Here is an 18,255-nt window from a genome sequence, read left to right as displayed (position 1 = left end):
CAGTGTTGGGATTTTACTACTATTGTCATAGTTTCAATAATTCAGCAGTTATCTCTTATTCATAAACTGAGCTCTGCAGATGAGGGGAAGGTTCTATGTGCCTGCCTTGGGAATTCACAGGGGATTTCACAGCAGAGAAAACCCCTGGCAAACTTCAGGTTTCTGAACACACGGCACATCAGAATCAGGGTGGATGCACTGATTTTGTTTCTCATATGCTTGCAAACACTCAGAGATAACTATTACAGGTTTTTTTTAAGTAGGATGATGCAACATGAGCCCCAACCCTGGGAGATTTTAACCATGACCTATTTCCTCTGAAAATCCGGCCAAATGATTGGATTTCACTTCTGAAAGAGTGAGAGCATAGAAAAGATCTGGTTAGCAAAGACTCCAATGGGTTTGGGATCAGAACCTGACCCAAGGCTGTGTGTGGAGCAAGTCCATGGAGGACCAACTCCAAAGTCCACAACTTTGCCCTGCCCCACCACTGCCCAGCATCTCAATCTTTCAGATGAGTTGCCACTTATTGTCTGATTATTTTCTTTTCATGGTAAGTGGTTAGAAACAGACTCAAACAAATCCCAGGCTGAAGTTTGGGATTACACAAAAGGTAAAGTTGGTCTAAGATAAGGATGCATTACTTTTATCAAATAACAAAGAGGACAAAGTGGTTGCTCTGTCCCCCAGCACTTCAGACAGGTGTTATTTGCTGTGCTAATACTGCATTGGTGTGTCAGCAGCAAACAGTGGGAGAAGCTTTTCCACGCAATTGTGGATTATTCACATGTGCACCTGGCTGAAAGCACGTCCGGTCACACTCTGGAACTCCCTCACCCTCCTGTGTGGAAGAAAGTCATGTCTCCCTTCTCATATTGCTCTAAAATTACAATGTTGCCCCTTTTTATTGATGTAGTTGCTCAGATCAATAACCAGAAAATATAATACCGTGGAGTAACAGGAACGGGAGGGGGAGAGGCATGTGGGAAATGTGACAGCAAGAATACACAGAAAATGCAAGTTTTCATACGTTGCATCCAGTGCAGGCAACTATGTCAAGAAAAAAAGAACTGGACATGAAAGGAAAGGATAAAGGTGGGGAAACCCTCATGTTACTCGAGAATGCCAGCTGACAACGAGGTTGGAGCAAGACAACTCCGTGAACACCCAGACTAACAGGGTATCCCCATTCCTCCCAGCAGCAAGTTCCCCAGGAGCATCCCAACGCAATTCCCAGACTAGAAGTTTGTCCAGATGGAAATGCTTTAACCGAGGCCACAGCATGGCCCCGGGGCAGCCGCGGCGCTGCGGCTGGATCTCAGCAGGAGCCAGACACCGGGGTTATGGCTGAGCAAGATTTCCTCAGCTTTGGAAGCATCTTTTCCTCTTGTGCAACCGAAGCCTCTCCAGGAAGCTCAGGCAGGTGTGTCCTGGCTTCACTGCACTGTTCTTGTGCCTCACAGTGCCAGGACAAGGAGACTGTTCCACAAAGCCTAACCCTTTAGGGTACCTGTGATGCCTTTTCCTGGTCTTAAAATCAGGAGTCACACACGGTTAGAAGGGGAAAAGGGATTTATTTTAAGGATCCTTAGGTGTACACGTCCAGGTCATATGCATCGAGATGTACCCCACCGAGTCTATCTCTGTCTTCGTCTTCTGTCTCCACACCTCTCTCTCTCCTTCCCCCACATTGGGTATAACATTATAGGTGTTACTAATTAGCAGATCTATCAAAGATTCCCCAATAAGAGGCTCAAGTGAGCCCCCCTCCCCAAGGAACCTTCCCCTGGATGGTTCTATCTTGGTTTACAGAATGTGTTCTGGAGAGGACCTTGGGGTCTGGGGCACACTGATCTCTGGCTACGAAGCTTCTAAAATGTTTTGTCTCTTAGCTTAACAAACAAGTCCAAGAATGTAGGCAAAAAAGCACTAGGAATACAGAAGTTGTAAAAAGGTATAACAGGGGTATAAAGGAAAGGGCAAAAATCTTCATGGCATCACCTGCACCATTCAAACTTGGTCTAGAAAAAGAATTGAAGTTAAACTCTTGCTCAGATTACGCCATTCACAGGTGGGAAGTACTAATAAATCACATCGATTTTTTAAGATGTGTGTAGGCGATTGGTGGGATTTTTTTCTCCATTTTCAAGAGCACCTGAAATTTATGTCATGAACACGTAAGTAAGAGCGAGGAGAGACTGGTCAGAGCACAGCAACCCTTTTGCAAAACTCAGGTGACACCGTCTGGGCAACCCCGGCTCTGCAGGAACCGAGTCAAGGATTATCCAGCAATGCACTGAAATGGGAATTCTGCTTCTCTAGAAAAAGACCACGAAAGTGTGCAGCGTGAAGTTGTGCTGTAAGAGCCACCTCAAAGCAGCCAAGTGCGTTTCAAAAGGGACAAAACAAAGCAGCAGAACACACACAGAAAGGAGCGTGCCCGAGGCTGCGCCCTGGGAGCTCAGAACCCCCCGCACTGGCAGCAGGATGCTGGCTCCTGAAGCACTGCAGTCGCCTACAGGTGGGAAGAACTTCTTCCACAGGGAGCACCTCTGGGTGGGTTTGAGAGAAGCACAAAGCCAGAGTCTGAGCTAACCTACGCACCCTAGAACAATCCTATAGGATTGGCTCCAAAATTTCGGCAGGGAGGAGTGGGAAGTATGCTTTATGACCCCCTCATCTGCTGCCCATATAATTTTAAACATTGCTTGCTGACCCCAGTTTCCCCTTCTGCACTGTTTAGTTCAAAAAAGCCTCACCAAGCCATAGTTTTTCACTTTAAGAAAAGTGCCCAGATAAGTTCCCTTAACCTAAATAAAAACCATAATTATTCTTCCCTGCCACAACTGCTGGCTCCCAATCACCTTTTTCCTTGAGGATGTTAAAGAGCTTCAGTCAGAGCATCCCCAGCCCCTGACACCCGGCTCCAAATGCCAAGCTCCAGCAGAAGTGCCCTGTGTGCCATGCAGGGCTGTGATGTCCCTGAGGCACCAGCACAGAAATGACTCTCACCCGACTGACAAGTGCAGAGATCAAAGGGGAGCAGTGTGAGCCAGCTCTTCAGGATGAGGACAAGGATCTGGTAAAATGTAAAGAGTTTTGCTGGACAGGAACAATTTGAAGGTCAATATCCCCACCATAGATACAAAGAAGGGAAAACTTTTTTTTCTTGTCATGGCATTTTTATTCATTGTAACCCCGAGAAAAACACACACCTGGGATTCTTTCCTCTCTACTTTCTATTGAAGTATTCAGCCTGTGGCAGTACAGAGCACACACCAGCTGTGTGACCAATTGATATCTGACAAAACCCCAAGGTGTGCACAGCTCTGCCTCCAGTTCTCAGTACAACTACAGCTCTGAACAGAGAACCTCTGGTCAACTTAAACAATACCAAAAACCTCTTCCTCAGAGTCTAGACAAGTATCTTCTTTTGGAAGAAAAAAAAAATCAGTCCCAAATAGTTTTCTTTTCTCTTTACCTCTCCTAGAATAAACAAATACTTGAAATTAATGGGAATAAAGTCAAGCTTCGAAGATTGAGTACATGAACAGTTGCCTTGCTACTGGTCTATTGCAATTTAAGGATTTATTGTTTCTATAGGTTTTGTAGGGGATTTTGCATTATTTTAAGACAATTTCAACATTATAAATGTTACAATGATGTTTTATCTGCTGATGAACTCATACATACTGAAGTTAAAATAAGTTTCTGTAAGTGTCAAATTAACTAAAGCCCAATTTGGGTATTGGGCCAGTGAACTCGAGTCCCCTATGCTGCCTGGTTAATTTAGTGGAGCCTCAACAGTGTCAAGATGTCTTTACTTTCATTTCTTAAGAGTTGTTTTCATTGTGGAAAAGCCCCAGAGCCGCAAACACTGCAGCAAACTCGCACCTACTCAAGCTGTTTACCTCTATCCCAGGTTGAACATTTGTGCTCTCTGACCTGGAATCTGGTGTATTTCCCTAGGGGCTACATTCCAGTGCAGCAACCAAAACATTGCCTTCCATCCATTTAATAAAGTGTGGAAGGAATATTTTTACTTAGAAAAACAGTGATCTCCCCTCACCAATTACAAAAAAAGTTACTGTTTTTTACCAAAAAAAAAAGACCCTCTCCAAACTCCAGCTATGTTATGGAGGTCTGAATACTTTAAATAAGCATCACAATTTAGAAGTTCTGGAGAAAAAAAAAAAAGTGATGAAGCTGTATTTGAGCTCAAGATGTAAGTTTTAGGGAAGAAAATAATATTTTTCTACTATTTACATCCATGCTTTACCTCAGATGTTTCACTTCAGGGTCATAATGTCCATAATACCACATTTTGACACAGAAGTTGTGTGAATGCTGTTGACTATTACTTCTCTTGCTGCTATGGAAGTGAAGAACACAAAAGGCAAGCAGAACTATCTAACCTAAACCAGACAGATTGCTTGCAAAGTTGTTTGTTCCAACAGATTTTCAATACTGCAGGAGTTGCATCTAAACATTCTTCACATTGTCAAGCTTGCAGGAGCAGGTTAATGCAGTTAGTTTGCTCACTTAAACATTGTTGATGCTCCATGTCACAAAATCCTATTTTTATTAGTGCCAGCTAGCTCTGATTGCACTAATTGATGAAGCAATTAAGACAAGAGAATACCTACGATCCAGTTCAAATGGGTACAATCCCTATTTTCCTCACCACAAGTTATGGTGTACACATTACTGAGAATTTAGAGTGACTGAAATCTGGAACTTCTTTAAAATACATTGGATAGAAGACATGATTGAATTGCTGTCAATTCAGGCAATTTCAAGGTGCAGTAAATTGTTGAATTCATGCAACTTACCGTGGTTGTAGTGGGTGAATTCATCATGAAACGTTTCACTGTGTGTACACTGTCACAGTTCAGTACAACCATTAATTTCTGCAGTGACCTTAAAATGTGACTTTTTTCCTGGGTAAACATGCACATCTAATTCTGCAGAGAATTTAGACTGAAAGGAATTGTAAGAAAAGTGCAACATCTCAGCATGGTGGAGCATGAAAGTTTGAGCAGCTCTTCAGAGCTGAAGATCCCTCATGCTTGTTGAGAGGACACTCCCCTGCTTTGACCAGGTACAGTTCTTTTGGGGCACCTGGCTACCAGCTGTCAGAGATCATGAAAGGAGGGGGGAAGGTGTTGTCATCTTGCTCTTATGCGAGCATGGAAATACCAATGAACCTCAGTGCTCATGTGGCTCCAGCTGCTCAGCTGTTTGATGGGATGAATGGCCCAGCTGACTGCGGTGTGTCATCTCCAGCCGGCTGCTCCTGTCACCTGTGTGACAGCTACAGTGACAGAGAGCACACAGCCAGGGCTTCTGTGGTAAGAATCCATAGCTCTGCTGTAGATACAAAAATGCTGCTAGCAAGGATTTTCTTGCTATTTTCTAAGTCCGTGAGAGACTTTTCTCTCTCACAGAAGAGGTGGCAGGGAATGTAAACAACCCAGACACCTGCAACCTTGAAAAGTCTTGTTTATGGTATAGTGGAAAAATATTTTGATAATGGATGTTTTAGGATTTTAGCCAATCACCCCCAAGGGGTGGCTGGTCCTTTGTCCAATTAGACTAAGAAGAAAAAAAGTCTATAAAAGAGTTTGTAAAATAATTAAATAAATCAATCTTGCTGCACAACTCCTGCCTGCTGGATCTTCTCCTCCTCCTCCTCCCTATGGCTGCGGGACACAGTGATATACCGTAGGAACCAGGCCTGCGGTAATACTCTGCCATCTCCCAGTCCCAGGATACAACCTAAGAATGCAAAACTTAGTGTCCTGATAACAATGCAGAATAACACCTTGCTTACCTGAAGGTAAGGTCTTTGACAAGTGCTTGGCATCTCAGAGAATCCGCTTTGGGTTTCCAGAGTTCTCACACACTTCCACATGTGTGGACTTTTCACCCTGGGGTTTTCTCACCCTGCTTAGTTCTAGTTCATACACATTTTGTGGAGGGGCAGGAATTTCTGGCAGGTTCCTGTCTTTCCCTGTGTGCTTGCCCAGGGCAGTGGTGGAGTCACCACCCCTGGAGATATTTAAAAGACACGTGGATGTGGTGCTTAGGGACATGGTTTAGCAGTGGCCTTGGCAGTGCTGGGTTAACGGCTGAATTCAATCTTACAGATCTTTTCCAACCTGAATGATTCTAAGTATGGATGGGTTGCCTTCACTGACAGCAACAAATCCCAGGGAATATGCAGTTGAATCCATGGTTTGTATTTAAAAAACCAACCAACCAAACCAAACCAAACCAAACCAAACCAAACCAAACCAAACCTTTAACGAGTTTGTTATCCTTTTTCACCACAGGATGATTACAGTGCTGCATGGTACAACTGAGCAAACCTACCATGAAATGGGAAATACCTTTCTAATTTTCAGACACGTTCCCCCAAACAATCATTACCAATTTGCCGGTGCAGGTACAACCTACACACAGTATCACCAAGAGTTACACTTGATGAAGAAGTGCCACAGTGACTCTTTCAAAAGATGAGCTGGATTTCACCACTGGACAGTGGAAGGAACAGAAATTTGTGTTTATTTTATGACTAGACACTTGCTGGTTTGCTCCACTACTCTTGCAGCGGCAGGTTGGCTCTACATGAGATGTCTTCTAGACTATCTTCATAAAACAAGTCCCACTTCACACCCCTCTGAGAACGGTTTAGCACCTTTGTGCCTCTGGCTACATTGCTAAGTAATCTATTAAGAGGTAGTCAAAGAAATGCTTTCTTTTCACTACCTTAGGGCTAAACTTCAAGCAGTGAAGCTTGTAACTGATCACACAAGAGGATTTGTAAGAGCAAACAGAAGCCAGAAGGGTCCAGGGATGCTGCTGAGGAGCTCTCCCCTCCTCACACACTGCCTTGCAGGCAGAGCAGACCCCTCCCGAGGTTAACACGGGCCTGACCTCCCCTGTTTGCCTTTCCTGGCACAGGAAATCTCGGTCTCGGCAGCACCAGCCTCGAGGATGAGAGCAGGACACATTTTAAAGCAAGCTGGACCCCAGCAACAAGAATTTCAACAACCTCTGTAGCATCTGGCACAAACCCAAAGTCTGCCTGCAGCCCTTATCACCCAGAGCTCAGGGGCAGATTTCCTGAGGTAAATGCTGGTTTGGTGATATCAAGGGGAACAGACCTACTCATTGAATATGCCTCCAGGCTGAATTGCTGGATGTATTCCAATATGTACTACATGAAAAAAAAATTAACAGTAAATTCAGAGCAAAGGTTTTTTTTAAGGATGCATTCAGTGATTGCAATTGTAGCACTGAATTACAGTCAGTCCTGAATAGTCAAAAGCATGAATATTTTTTGAACAGTTTTAGCTTCCTTCTCCTTCTAATCCCATCTTCAAAAGATTATTAAATGCCTGAAAAAAGCACTAAGAAATTTTATGTGTAAGGAAAAGCACACAAAGAGCCCCAAATCCACAAATACTACCTGTTTAAGCTCCAAGACCTCATCTACTTAAGATCTTGAGAAAAAAAAATGACTACTTTTTCACCTGCTAAACTGAGGAAAGATAATGCTTTTAAGTGAATTTAAGAAAAAACCCAGTATTTTTATTTGCTCTGCTGCTCCCACACAAGTTCTTACTCAGCAGCAAGAAGAATGAACAGTCCTGTATTCCCAATATTCCTGTGGGCAACAGTTCCTGTTGTGTGTAAACAAGGAAGAGGCACCAGAGAACACCATATGCAGAATCTAATTTGCAAGCTTGGATGGCACTCTGGAAAGCTCAGGATAAAAGAAAACCATTGTAAAACACACTTTCGTGTATGTTCAGAGACTAAAACATACATTCAGTAGTGAAAATAACTCTGTACCTGTAAGGAAAAGGAAGAATGAAAGATTAAACATGTTTTGGAGAAGTATCAGCACTGTTATTTCTTCTAAGTGAAATCTGGAGAGAAAGGTGCTCTCTTTTGTTGTATTTACCTTTAGGTAAATTTTTGAACTTCTAGATCTGACAAACAATTTAAATTACAGTTGGTAGATTTGATGCACAGCGCTTCATAGATCAATACCTAATAAAGGGTACATTGTTTAAGCAAAACACTCAAATGCTTAAGTCTGGTGCTGTTAAATCCTGAACAGGGAATTGTGGAGACCCTCATGTGTTTGAACTCGAAGCTGTCACACAAGTCCACACAGAGTTAAGAGAATATGTGTTCACACTTAAAAAGAATTGCACAAGAAATACAATTTTTCCCTTGCTTAAGGAAGAGAATCAGGAAATACATCTGACAATCTGACAAAGGCTCTTTGAACAGCCTTCTTTCACGTTGTTTTATAAATATGGGGCCATTTTTTAAAATATCTGACACATCCAAAGAGAGTTTGGTAATTAATTTATTTAATTCAGTTACAGTGCTTCAAGAGGATGCCACTCATTCTCCACAAAAGCAGAGCCTGACACTCCATGCAGCTACACCTATTATCCATCTCTATTAAATTGTACCAGCCTCAGTGAAATTTGCCTTGCTTGTTTTACCAGAGGTTCTCATGGAATCAGAACTGGTCCACGGTCTTTAGTTCAGCTACATTTCAGTGAGGTTTTATGAAAACATTTTTCTTCAGTGCATACAGACCTGGAAACCCAGGGAAATTTCACCTTCTAGAAAGTTATTTTCAAAGCCAGTAAGTAACAAAAAGATTTAGGAACTTGCAGACACTGGTAGCAGCTCGACTACCAGAGAATGAGAGGAATGGTTCAGTATCAAAGCTCCCTAGTGGTATTGCACTGCAGCAGTTCAAGGCTCTATTTGTGGTTCCTGTAGTAATCTTCAATAGTTTCTGAGTTGAAGTACACCACAGTGACTGTGATGTCGTCCCTGTACATGCGGGCCAGGTCCTCGGGCAGTGTCAGCATGGCAGCCAGCTTCTCCGGGTCCACCTCGCCGTACTCGTTGCTGCCGATCGCGTGCCGGATCAAATGGGTGGCGATGTTCTGGTCCAGGGAGGCCAGGCCCTTGCTCTTCCTCTGCAGCAACAGGTTGTGCATGTAACCCAAATTAACTGGTTTCTTAAAAGTCAGTGGTGATTTCTGCATGTTGAGCTCTGTAAGGTGTCCAGCAACAAGTTTTACAACCTTCTCATTACTCAGCATCTCCCATAGCCCATCTGAAGCAATAACAAGAAACTTATCCTTGCTCCTTAATTTGTGATATGTGACTTCAGGCTCTGCAGTTAAATAAGGGGGGGTATGGTAGTTTGGAGGAACATACTGATAAATGTTTAGAGCCTCAACATCACAGCTGTTCTCGAGAATGCTGTGTTGCAATTCTTTACTCCATTTTAATTGCACATCTCCAAAAGCTCTGGAGGGCATGAGAATCCCCAGTAATCTGTCATTCACAAATAGGGTTTTCTCCTCAGATCTAGGATGTTCTCTCTTCAATCTTCTAATTTCAAATTCATCATAGGCATTGTGGTCTCGGGTTAGAGGGAGAGTAGACCACGTTCCATCTTCTTCACGAACCCCTAAAACCGCTCTGCAATCACCGGTGTTTGCCACGTGTAGGTGAACACCATCAATGTGAGCTACACAAGCTGTTGCACCAGAAAAAGCTACTTGCAGGGCAATATTTCTCATCAACTCACTTTCCTGAGGAGCCTGAACTTCCAGTGATATGTCTGAGTCTAACCTTTTGAACGCACAAATCATGGCTTCTTCTAAACTAAACCCCAGCTCAGTGTCCAGGTCCAGCAAGTGCTGCCAGTAAACCCGGAGGTTTTCAAAGTACTGTGAGGTGATTTCCTGGTACTCTACATCGTTGGGATGCTTGTGCCACTGCAGGATGGGCCGCACTGGTTTCATGGCCTCCACGGCCAGCTCGATCTCCTCCAGGCTCTGGCGGGACATGAGGGACACGGCGATGTAGTGCAGCAGCCTCTCGCTCACGGCCTGGGCGCAGGCGGCGCCCGCGTGGCCGTCGAACACCCCGAACATCATCCCCGCCGTCTGCAGGCACGTGGCCGCGCTCCGCCGGTCCTCCATGGGGCTGTTGGAGGCCAGCTGGTTGCTTTCAAACCTCAGCACGGAATTTGCATTCTTGCCATTCAAATCCAGTGTTTTGTGGGATAATTCACCTGCTCTGAGTATGTCGTTGATTTGTGCTGGAGACAACTGGAAAGAAAAGTGTTCTTCTTCGGTGGAAGTGTGTCGGAATGCTTTGGGTAAGGAGAAGGTACTGTCTAAGCTGCAGCTCCCAGCAGGGTAGGGACATGTTTTGGAGAAAACAAGCTTCCATTTGATCCTGTTTCTATTTGGGATACAGATGGAGTACCAACGTCCTTTCCCTTGTAAAACAATGCTGCTTCTGGCTGAGCTTAAAATCCAGGATGATACAGTTCTTGACATCATAAGTCACTCCAAAAATAGAGCACCTTCCTTCAGTAATGTCCTTGCAGCCTGGAATATAAATGCAGGAAAGGGAGAATAATTACAAAGTTCATAAGAAGCTTTCCATACAGAAATACAAAAGCATGTCTAGAGCTCTCAGAAATATTCAGAACTTTTTTCCAAAGAGATTGCTATAGTTGAGGCATCTCAAAAGCGATACAATTTCCATCCCTTAACTATAACCAAGGATATGACTGCTCCTTTTAACTCATCAGAAGAGATAATTTTTACTTTCCAGACAAGTATTTTTCCCTCATTGTAGCAGGACTAAGAAAAAATGTCAACATTACAAGAAATGCTATTGGAAACTGCTACAATGAAAAGCCTCATCTTTCAAGTCACAGCACAGAACAAACAGACCCAACGAGACTGAAAGTAGGGACTTAAGTGACAATTAATGCACAGCTCTCAAAAAAGCCTGCTAGAGTACAACTCTATTAATAGACTCAAAACTTCAAACACAAGAGAAGATAAGTACTTAAACCCTAGGGAAAGACTGAAAAATGGGGCCAGTTAATGATTTATGTGAACTACCATGATCCTCACAACTAGAACAAGCCAGTCTACCTTTCCAATTCTGTTACAGTTTATAAGCTCAGCTGTTCTTTTTTTTACCTTCAAGGTCTTAACCAACCTTCAGGCAGGCAGGATCTTTTACACAGCTGAAGGCAGATTCTACTGCTGGTTAATTAAAGCTTTTTTCACAGCACTGTGCACTTTGGTGCAGTGAAAACTGCAACACAGTAAGGTTGACAACTTTTAGAGGTTCACAATTTGGCTTGTTCATTTGGAGGGCAATTAGAACAAGCAGCAGTGACGATCTCTGCCGCCAACAGCACTGAAACCTAGGGAACTTCAGCAGCTGAAGCTCTTCAGCTGCCATAGGGGAGGTCCCCACATTGTCTCCTGCATTCAGTAAGGCATTCCAGCTGTGTGATATTGCTAACTACAACCAGATGTTCACTCACAACAGAATTTTGCCCCATGGATTTAAAAAACTCACTGTATGGCAGCACTGCAAGTACAATTACTCCCAAAAGATCCCACTAGCAGCCAGTGAGAACAAGAGAGTCCTCTGAGAGCTTTCAAACACTTTGAGGTGGTCTGTGACACCACTTGCTCAGGCCAAAGACACTACGTGCTGCCACAACACTGTTTTTTTAACAGGGTGCTTCACAAGAAATAATGAGAAACCAGCCAGATCAGATGCATGCAAATGTTTCCAAGAAACCAGCAGGAAGTAAAAGTGGCCATGAGCTATTCTAAAGAGAAGGCCTACTGCTACAACCCAAGGACTGCTGAAATCCCGCTTGGAACCCAAAGCAATGTGTCACAAAACATTTCTGAAGTGTGCTACCCATGCTTAATGCAGAAAAGAGCAGACAAGCATTCCAACAGATCCCACCACTATGATTCTGGGGACCTGGTGAGAACAGGCAAAGACACAGCATAATTTTACTGCTGATGTCAGGAGAGCAGATGGAAAAGGCAGTGCCAGTTCACTGTCCAAGGCGTGCCTGCAGTCTCCTGGGACACTGCATCTCCCAACACACAGTGCCTTTTGTTGTGCTACAGAAAGAATGCAACCAAAATAATAGGAAGACAGCTGACACTGCCAACTCCAGCAACAGCTAAACCCAAAAAGCACCTACAGCACAAGACAAGCCAAGGTTTGGCAACCTTTTTCAGTCCATTCCCCGTCCTTCTTTGTTTTCTTGCCCCGTCAGCAACATCAGATTGAAACAATGATGACTTTCACATACTTATCAAAAAGCCCAATGAAACAGCGTTTTAAAGAAACCTCCCCCGTTCACACCGCCTGGCTGACAGAGCGAGGCGGTGTGGTTTTCCGCCAGCAGCAGTCACTAACACCAGTGAGCCCTGAGCTCGCCTAAGCACTGACGAGTCCTGGAGCACTTGTAAGCCAGCCCTGCTCACTGCGTTCCCATCTTCGGGGTCCTCCCCAGCCGCAGTGTGCAGATGCTGCTGCCCAGGACGTCTCCGGTAGCGGTGCTAATTAAAGCGGTGTGCTAAAGACCATTATGTAAGAGCCAATTATTACATAAACTCGCTCCCGCTCCAGCACTGCCTCCCCGGGAACGCGGTGTCCCAGCGAGGCCCGCCTGAGCCCGGCCCGCGCCGTCAAGGCGCCGGCACGGCCCGCAGCTGCCGGAGCGCAGAGCGCAGCAGCACCCGCTTTTCCCAATGAAATTAACAGATACCCGCTACATTTGGATTTACAGCCCCTCTGAGAGCCCCACAACCCCACGTTCCCCTCACTCACTGTCCTGACACCGCCCACACCCATCCCTCACCCCACACACATCCGATCTCTACCCGGCCACCTCCCCACTGCCCCAGCCCCACACACCGACACACAGACCCCCCTCTGCTGCCCAGCACCCTGTGCCCCCCACACCCCGCACACGCCCCGTGTGCCCCGCACACACCCACACCGCACCCCGCACACACCCCTCCTCCTCCGCACACACCCCGTCCCCCCCACAGACACCCACCCTGCCCCGCACAGAACACGCCCTGTTCCCCGCACACTCACCCCTTACCCCGCACACATCCACCGCACACCAACCCCGACCCCACCGCCGCCGCGCCCCGTGCCCCGCACAACTCCCACCTCCCCGCTCCCGCTGCCTCTTCCGCACACTCGCCGCGCCAGGCCCGGCTCCGCTCCCTGTGTCCCGGCACGGCTGCCCCGGCGGCGGCCGCTGTCTGCCCGCCCCGTACCCCGCCCCGGGCGCACCCACCGGCCAAACAGCCGCCTCTCGCGCCCGCCGGCCCCGCGCTGCCCCCGGCCGGGCTGAGGGACAGCGCTGACCGACAGCCCCGCCGCCCAACCCGCCCCCTGTGCCCCGCCCCAGCTGCCGCGGGTTCCCGTCAGGACACGGCGGGGCGGGCGTGGCCCGGCCCTTCCGCCATGTTCTGCGCGGCGGCTGCGGCGGGGCTGGGCTGGGCTGGGCGGGCTGAGGGGCCCTGGCCCCCCTCGCTCCCCCGTCACCGCCGGCCCTGCCCCGCGCCCGCCGCCCCTCGGGTGCTGAGGGAGCGCCGGGCCCGGCCCCGCGCGGCCCTGGGCAGCGCAATAACGAGGGCAAAAAGGAAGCGAGTGACACGTGTTAGGAAGCAAAAGCACCAGCAGGGGTTTCTTCCTCATTAATAACAGTGAAACCCACGCTATTCTCTCGAGAGAGGGACCTTGGCTTCTCGTTTCAGTACTCTTCCACACTCTGCAGCACTGAGGGCACCGGCTGATGAGGCTCAAAATCGCAAAGCTCTTAAGTAATTAATTCGCCATATAAATTATGGAGAACAAAAGGGCTCATTTTGCTGACTCCCCGGTTTTTTGGTTTCATATGACTGCTTGTCTTGGTTAAAATTTCCACTGAGCGATTCTAAGCCCGGTAACGAGGGGAAGGAATGGGCCCAAAGTGCACAGCGGTTAATCAGTAGTTACTGCTGTTAACGCAGTGGTTACTAAGGAGCCCCTGCTTTAAAACCCCTAACAATCATTTATTCAAAAACAGAGGCTCAAAAGTCACAAGAGTCTTTGATATTGTCAGTGCATTTTTTTAATTCGCCTGGCTTCTTGTACTGAAGGAGTTTTTAGTTAAATAATATGATGCAAATATCCTAGATGAGATAAGAGTGTTCCCAGGTTATCTCATTGTGGAAAGATGCAGATCATCTTCAATGACTGAGCTTTCACTTGTTTCTTGTTTTTATTAAAACAATGAAATGTAGCTTCATGTTGCATGGAAGAGTAAACAAAAAAATAGGTCATCTTAAGGAAAATTTTCAAACAGTATTTTAGCACACACAAAAAAACTTTAAGTTTGAAATAATTTTTTTATCTGCCTGACAAATCTGCTGAACTGAAAGAGGACACCCACAGCAGCCCTTACCTGCATCTCTCTGCTCTGTGCAGTGCTCAGATACACCAAGAGCAGTTTCTGGATCTCCGCAGGGAATGGGCACAGCCCCGAGGCTGCCAGAGCTCCAGAAGCATTTGGACAGCGCTGCCAGGGATGCCCAGGGTGGGATTGTTGGGGGGTCTGTGCAGGGACAGGAGCTGGATTCAATCACCCCTGTAGGTCCCTTCCAACTCAGGATATTCCATGATTCAATGACTCTTCCTTTGGACCTACCAATTTTCAGCTTTTGTAACATTTACAAAACTGATAAAGCCTCCTACAGCAGCCTGAAAATGAACTGCTCTGAGTTTCCTGTGCTCCCACCATGATTAAATGCTTCTCTTCATCTGAAAGCTGTAACTTATTGCTCACATGTTCATGCAGTAATTTCATAAATTCATATGCATAAGCTGAAGTGACTTAGGAACCATGTAAATGAAGGTGAAACAATTAACAATCCTGCAGGAGAAGATCTCCCTTTCACTCCATGTTTTCTAAAAAACAAGAAGGAATACCATATTGAAGGTAGTTGACAGGGCTGGATATTAAGTTGAATTGAGATTTAGATTCTACTTTGGACTGTTTGATTATGCTGATGAACTAAAGTGATTTATAATTAAAGGAAAAAATAATAGAAATGCTACTCGCTGATGTGATCTGAGAAAAGAAATAGTATTACTCAAGCTTGCAGTATTTTTGCTTTTAGGAATATCTAATAAAAATGGCAAATTTCTGTAGCAACGTTGCTTGGTTGCCATAGTGCTCTATGTTCTTAATTTGCATTGAAAAAATTAGAACTCGGGTTTCTTTAAATAAAACTCAGATTTGGTATTGACTTTGCTGATTATAGATGAGCAAAGTTTAGTCCAGTGCCAGAAGAAAATCCTTACCTGGATTTATTAGAAAATGAGTCTAATTCCAGATATTGTATTAAGATGCAGCTATAGGTTAAAATGTAGCAAATCCTATATTTAGATTTTTTCGGGGAGCAATTTCATCTGCTGACTTGTACAGTCAGCAGCTCTGGTTTTCTTTGGAAATACGTTCTTGTACTCATTTCTGTGTTCTTATGTAGGCCAGACTGCACTATTTGGGGTTTCCTTCTTTCCCATAGAATGTTATTTTTCCCCCCTGCTTGTTCGTTTGGACAACTGCCTGTGGCTACTTTGGTGCAATTTAAACATCTTCTGCTTCCAGAGGCTGCAAAGAGCTGCCCCTCATCCCCACTGCCTTCACAGCAGGTGCTAGCATGGATTACTTTCCATGACTTTGTTGATATTCGTGAAAAGTCTGGGACTCCTGATGCTTTGTAAACATTTCTTGTTTGGGGACACACAAAGATCAGAACCACCAGATATCCCTAAGAAATCAAATCATAAATTGGACTAATGTTTCTGATAAATAGCTAATCCTTTTGTCAAAAAGCTGACCAGTAGCAAAAAGTTTGAATCTTAAGAAAAGTAGTCAACTACTACTAAAAGTAGTTTCCTAGTTTTCAGGAGTTTTTCTGCAACAGAGACTCAGCCTGGTGATACAGATTGGAAAACAGCCGTAGATCCAAAGCCTCTGGAAACTTGTGAATGGCCAACATGCAAAGGAAGGTGGGTCCTTTGAATGAATTGTCTCTCTGGCCCATCTTAGTGAACACAGACTGAGCTTTGTGCTTTTTGCACAATAAGCTCAACAGTCTAATAACCAGCTTCTGGAGAGGAAACACAGCACCAGCCCACAAAATACCCTCCTGCTGAGTGCCATTAAGAATGTCCACTGTTTGCTGGATGTATCTGCCCTGTGAATAGAGACATTTCATCTGCTGTGTATGGCATTTTGGATTTTCACAAAAGGCAAATTGCCACCACACATGCAGAAATCTCTTATTATAAACAAACAAAACCCACAAATAAATGAAGAAGTGAAGGAGGCTCTAGGTCTGTTAGAGCAATTGCATTTTCTAGTTTGGTTACAGCTGTTTCCAGTCTGATCTTCCCAAGTAATCTAAACCAAAGCCTCAAATGCTAGAAAAGAAGGCAAGCTGCAAGAAATATCAATGAACAGAGGTAAACACCATGCACAATTGTAGGAAAGGTGCCATTCCCACTCTCCAGCTGCATTTAGCCTCTCCTGTTGCAGCAGAGGCTGAGTGGCATCTGGAGTTGCAGGGGTTAACCTGAAGACCCAGTTTAAGTCAATGTAATGGCACCAGTGCAAAGGTCTTTCCAGTTGCTGTAATGCAGTCTGAACTCCACATGGATCATTTTTATTGGATGTTGCTTACAAATTGGTTTAAGTTAAACTGAAACAAATGTTCATTAAGGTTCTGTGCCACTGTAAGAGTAAATTTACATTTCTTGGGGTCAGTGTTCAAGTACAGGAAAGTCTTGTGGCTTGGGAAGAAGTGCTCATGTGTAAAAAAAGTGATTATATTCCTTTCCTCTCTTCCTCCTCCGACAGACAAACAGGGTGAGCTGGCTCCTAAATTGCTGTATTTAATATTCCACTGTGTTGATATGAAATGAAATTATTTGCATTACTATGTTGCTGTTCACAACCTGGAGTAAGATGCTGAAATTTTACTAAATTTCAAATGTGGTGGAAGTAGCAGCATAAATGGAACATCAGAGGAATGAAAGTTCCCTGCCTTACAGCTGTGCAAGTTGGGAATAGTTCCGTGCAAGTCAGTCAGGTTCCCTCATCTGCTGTGCTTTCCTCAGGGTAAATGAGAAAAAGTGTGAGCTCCCCACTCCACCAGGCAGAGTAGAGACAGTGGTCTGATGCTCGGTGCTGTTACTAAATGGTCACTTCTGCATGCAGAGGAATTCAGAGAGGAAAACAGCTACACTGACCTATGAGACAACATCCCATTTTCTTCAGGCTTATCTCTGTTTTTCTCCTGAAATGCTCTCTCTTTATCTTTCTGACCCTTGAACCCTGCCAAAAGCACCATCTGGTGCTGATGTACATTGCAAAACTTTTCCCCTGATGCTTATATGTGGATTAATTTACACTCATCATGAAATATATCATTATAAATCTGCTACATCATAGCAACTGTATGATGGAAACTGCCTAAAAATCTTTCTGCTTGCAAGAGTTGGAGAAAAACCCCTAAGTTGAACTGTAACTACAGCTATTAACATTTAAAAGCTAAAGTTAAGAGAGTGTGCAGTTCACCAAGCAGAGGATAGCCCTGCTCAGCAGTGAAATGAGGAACAAAAAATTGTAACTAGTTTATTGAGTTTCTTTTGCCAGACTGATTTTTATCTGAGAAAGGAGTTTCAATGACTACATACATAAAGCCAGCAAGGGGTTGTCAATTACAATCACTCATCTCTTTCAAAATTATTATTGTCAGAGTTAAATTCTCTCATCTGTTGTATTTTGACTAAATGGGCCTTAAAAATTATTTTAAGCATTGTGGCAAGAAATGGGAGCAACGCCACTAGGTGGCATTTTTAATCCAGCTTTTACAGCTGTGCCAGTTCAGTCGCTGTCCTAAACAGAGCCTCTGTTCTCTCAGTCAGGACAGCTCTAATCCCAGGAGAAGGTAAGTGAATTCTTGCTGGAATAATTACAGTCAACTCCCATTTTTCCTTCAACACAATTGGTAAAAGATAAGTATAGGTCATGTTTTAGAATCATTCAATCTCAAAATAAATGAAGTGCATTAAATAGGTTTTTATACAATACAATATTTGTGGGGTTTTATTGTCTGATCAGGGTCTCAAGAAACAACAAAGAATATGCAAGTCTTCCTTTTATATTTTACTTCACCATGGTAAAAAATTAGATCATGTTCTTCCCTCCAAAAACTGAAAAAAAAAAACCCCAACCCTAACAACCAAGGACCCCTGTAAGTAAAAACAAATTTATTTCTGAAGGAAGATATAAGC

General features: G+C 44.6%; 1 protein-coding gene across 2 annotated transcripts; it reads right to left on the bottom strand.

Moving 5' to 3' along the window:
• Positions 1-8,368: 8,368 nt before the first annotated feature.
• Positions 8,369-13,283, bottom strand: PDP2 (pyruvate dehydrogenase phosphatase catalytic subunit 2). Of its 2 annotated transcripts, none has more exons than XM_069026862.1 (2): positions 13,205-13,283; positions 8,369-10,448 (listed from the first exon to the last, which is right to left on the bottom strand). In XM_069026862.1, the coding sequence occupies exon 2, from the start codon at positions 10,398-10,400 to the stop codon at positions 8,796-8,798; it is 1,605 nt and encodes a 534-aa protein (XP_068882963.1). In that variant the 5' UTR covers positions 10,401-10,448; positions 13,205-13,283; the 3' UTR covers positions 8,369-8,795. The 2 variants fall into 2 exon arrangements, with proteins under 2 accessions (XP_068882963.1, XP_068882962.1); XM_069026861.1 differs by lacking the exon at positions 13,205-13,283 and adding an exon at positions 13,075-13,181.
• Between the last annotated feature and the right edge of the window lie 4,972 nt (positions 13,284-18,255).

The sequence above is a fragment of the Aphelocoma coerulescens genome, chromosome 11 (genome assembly GCF_041296385.1).
Source record: "Aphelocoma coerulescens isolate FSJ_1873_10779 chromosome 11, UR_Acoe_1.0, whole genome shotgun sequence".
Taxonomy (NCBI): domain Eukaryota; kingdom Metazoa; phylum Chordata; class Aves; order Passeriformes; family Corvidae; genus Aphelocoma; species Aphelocoma coerulescens.
Note: the sequence above shows the minus strand (reverse complement) of the source record. Positions and strands in the feature narration are given on the sequence as shown.